The sequence below is a fragment of the Mus pahari genome, chromosome 9, assembly GCF_900095145.1.
Source record: "Mus pahari chromosome 9, PAHARI_EIJ_v1.1, whole genome shotgun sequence".
NCBI lineage: Eukaryota > Metazoa > Chordata > Mammalia > Rodentia > Muridae > Mus > Mus pahari.
In genome coordinates this window covers 6,228,152-6,232,135 of record NC_034598.1, presented here as the reverse complement: position 1 = coordinate 6,232,135, position 3,984 = coordinate 6,228,152, and the positions used below count along the sequence as shown (strand labels likewise).

Here is a 3,984-nt window from a genome sequence, read left to right as displayed (position 1 = left end):
TCATGTCCTTTTCGTTTCTTTTTATTCCTTTTCTCATTCAAAGGGAAAACAGAAGAACAAGTACATGTGTGGGTAGAGGCCTGCTGTTAATGTCAATAAAGTACAGAATGATCGAGGCAGAAATCTGACCTCACCTTCAGACCTCTGCACACACACGCATACTGTATAAAGTGAGGGCATCACCAATCCAAGCTATAGTCCAGAGGAAAGTTTCTGGTTTTTTTTTTTAAGGTTTATTCATTTATTATATGTAAATACACTGTAGCTGTCTTCAGACACCCCAGAAGAGGGCATCAGATCTCATTTTTGGTTGGTTGTGAGCCACCACGTGGTTGCTGGGGTTTGAACTCAGGACCTTCGGAAGAGCAGTCAGTGCTCTTACCCGCTGAGCCATCTCTCCAGCTGGAGGGGAACGTTTTTATTGTAGATATGAGGAAGACTGGAGCAGAAAGAGGAAAGTAGTACATTGGACAAGACCAGCAGAGTGGATCGGGCCATGAGAAGAGAGAGAAAGCTGGGTGGGAGAGCAAGGGAGGAAGAGAGGAAGACCAAGAGAGGCCAGGGATGCTAGCATGAGCTTTGGTAAGCTAATAGTCAACCATCTGTCCTCAATTTCTTTTTTTTTTTTTTTTTGTTTTTTGAGACAGGGTTTCTCTGTGTAGTTCTGGCTGTCTTTCCTGGAACTCACTTTGTAGACAAGGCTGGCCTCAAACTCAGAAATCCACCTGCCTCTGCCTCCCAAGTGCTGGGATTAAAGGCGTGCGCCACCACTGCCCAGCCTGTCCTCAATTTCTTTTGTACCTGACATATACATACTTTTTTACAAGGGCTGGCTCTGTGTGTAAAGGTGCTTCCCACCAAGCCTGATGATCTGAGTTATATCGCCGGGGCCCACAAGACCTCTGACAGGTACACCATGTCAGATGAACGTACATATGCACACATATGAAATAAATAAAATAATAAAGTCATTTTAAAATTCCAAGGCAAAATTAATAAAAAGAGCAGCATTATTGTACATTGTTCAAAGTCTCTTTAATGTTTCGCTCAATAGAAAGAAGTTGGATTTCCACATTTCAGTCTATAGTAATAGCTACTTAATAAAAGTCATAGAAATGAAAAACAAAACAAACAGGCAAGCAGGCAAAACAACCCACAATGTCTTAGATAAGCACGGTTTGGGCCTTGAAGTCCCCTGAAAAGAAGCTTTAGCCAGCTCTGATTTATTTATTTACTTTCTTCGTACCCTCCTTAAATGACCTGACTTCAAACTGGAACAAAAAATAAATCTGTAACTGCAAATTTTCTTCATACTGCTTGCCAGCTGTATGGGCTCATTTTGTAAACCAGGCTGACTTCAAATTCACAGAGATCATCCTGCCTCTGCAGGGATTAAAGGCATGTACCACCATGACCTGCTAAAAATAAAACTTTAAAAATTAAAATCAAGTTTTAGAAGCTGAGTGATTGTACTCTACCTGTGTAGCTTCAGTCCAAGCAGAGATTCTCTGGATCAAGGTGACCAGCCAGACTAGCTCTAACAAATGAGCTACATGCCAGTGTACCCAATGAACAGAGTTCAGATGAGAAAGGCTATGGTAGAAGGTGTCCTGTCTCCTCACACGCAAACGCATACCTCAAATGTGTGCCCACATGCGTGAACACACATATACGTGCTGTGCTTCACACACACCTGCGTGATAAAACTCGTATGTTGTAAGACCCAACCAGGGACAAGAACAATACATTTTGCAAGTTAATGGGAGACCAAAGCAGGAAAATTAGTCCTTGTAGGTTACAGGTTCTGTTTGCAGGTGAGACAGTTAAGCTTACGTTCAAGTTTGCCCTATGTTTGTTTGACTCATCTGTGCAGGATGTGCTTGATCCCATGTGGGAGGGAGGGGCATGAGCAGGAAAACATCAGAAGTTATACTGGTCATGACTGGATATGGGCAGGATACAGGGATAAAAGAAACATGTTAGGATGTACATTTGCCCCTGACTGGATTTATGTGAGAAGTCAGTTAGTCAAGAAATAAGTCAGAATGTATGCTTGGACCCGATTGAACCTCCTGGGAAATGGGATGAATGTGAGTTTTTAAAGCCTCTGCAAAACACGATGTGTGGCCATTTCCTGGGAACCCAGAGACGGGCCTGGCCAGAGTCTATCATCCTGGCCAGTATTTAATTAAAGTTTGCTTCATATTTGGTTCAAGTTGTCCTGACAGCCACTCAATAATAATAAAACCAAGAGATGAAATGTATAATATAGCCAGTGACTTGCTATCTGGCACTTGACAAATTATTCTATATTATTTATGCCCTAATTTTTTCTATCTGTAAATAGGGTTAAGGTAGAATTAGGGTATTTGTTGTGAGACAGTACACATAAAAACTTACACATCACATTCAACAAATATTTGTGGACAGTGAACAGAAAGACAGGCCAAGAAATATCAGGTATGGTCAATTTGAGGACACACAGGAATTTCAGAATGTCATGTAAAAGGCAGCACCTCTGGCCTCCCTCCGTTCCCTAGATAACCTGGGCAGTTCGCAAGAGTTTCTATCCCCAAGTTTGAGCTTCTACCCTCAACTTTGAGCTGGTTAGCGTTTTTCAACTTGACACAAACTGGTCACTTGGGAGGGGACCTCAATTGAGGAAGTGCCTCTACCAGGTTGGCTGGTGGGCACACCTTCAGGAACATTTTCTTGATAATGATTGAGTTGGGAGAGCCCAACCAGCCGTGACAGGTGACTATAGGTGTATAAGGAGACAGCTTAGGTAACCAATAGCGAGCAAGACAGTAAACAGCATTCCATGGGCTCTGCTCCAGGTTCTGCTCCGGGTTCCTGCCTCAGTTTCCCTCAGGCATGAGTTGTAAAGTGTGAGTGAAATACACCCTCCTCCACGATGCTTTGGGTCATGGTGTCTACCCTGGTCACAGAGAAGCGCACTGGAACACAGTTCTCAGCCTCCATTTCTTCATAAGGATTCTTCTGTTATCTCCTTGCTTTCTGAAGTTTGAAATACTTGCAGTGGTGGAGACATGCTGAGAGCTGAGGTTGCTAGCAACCCAGTGTTACTCAGCTGTTACCAGCACACCAACATGAAACTGTATAAGCAGCAGGAACACCAAGAAACTGAATATGTGATCCTCCCACTTTACCCTCATCCATTCCCCCACCCCCTTTAGAGTTGTGTTCCTTAAATCCATCAATGAAGTTGCATCTATGATAGTCATGTCCTCTGAAGCTCCTCCAATGGCTGGATCCATATCTGAAGTGCCACAGCTGATGCCGTGTGGATTAGAAGCAGCAACAGCTGATCAAAACAACACAGGTCACGACAACGCACTACCCCACTTCCTCTTCTCATGGCGAATTTATTTCTGAACATCTGTCCATTCCTGAGAACAGCGCCTTCATGTCTGTCCAGACTGCCATCTACAAGAATTACTTAATTCTGAGGTCTTTCTAAACCCAGAAATTCAAGAGGACTTTCGTCTGGCCCATTACACAAGGTGCTGGCTTTTGAACGAGAGGTTTTAAAAGGAGTTGACCAAGCCAAGACCTGTTAGCCTTGAAAGTATAATGTCTTGGGTTGAGAAGCTTGAAAGTAGAGCCCCTCAAAATGTTTTCACTGCTTCTTTCTACACAGTCCACTCCGGGTCTTGCACTGCCTTCTAGCATTTGGAACGTGGAACGTGGTTCCTGACCGGAATTTGGTGGAGGTACTTTTACTTTTTCTGCGGCCTTCGTCTGCATCCAGCTGCACTCCATTTAATGCTGCATTCGACGGCTCTCTGCCATCTTGGCCACAGCAAGAGACGGAAGCGCTACTTTGCTGTTCTGTAATAACTACCGGTTGCCATCTGCTCTAACTTAGTTCACTGCACATGTGCTAAGCTTTGCCTCTCTTTACTCTCCCTGCACCTGCTGGAGAGTGCCAGGACAGGGCAGGACAGGACGGGGCGGGGCGGG

At 44.2% G+C, this 3,984-nt stretch overlaps 1 protein-coding gene across 1 annotated transcript in view; it reads left to right on the top strand.

Moving 5' to 3' along the window:
- The first annotated feature begins 572 nt into the window (after window positions 1-572).
- Window positions 573-3,984, top strand: part of LOC110326717 (sodium-dependent glucose transporter 1A-like) — a 22,082-nt gene continuing 18,670 nt past the window's right edge. The window contains exons 1-2 of the mRNA XM_021205296.1: window positions 573-582; window positions 3,691-3,854. Coding sequence (XP_021060955.1) covers window positions 573-582; window positions 3,691-3,854 — 174 coding nt within the window. The remainder of the gene's footprint in view (window positions 583-3,690; window positions 3,855-3,984) is intronic.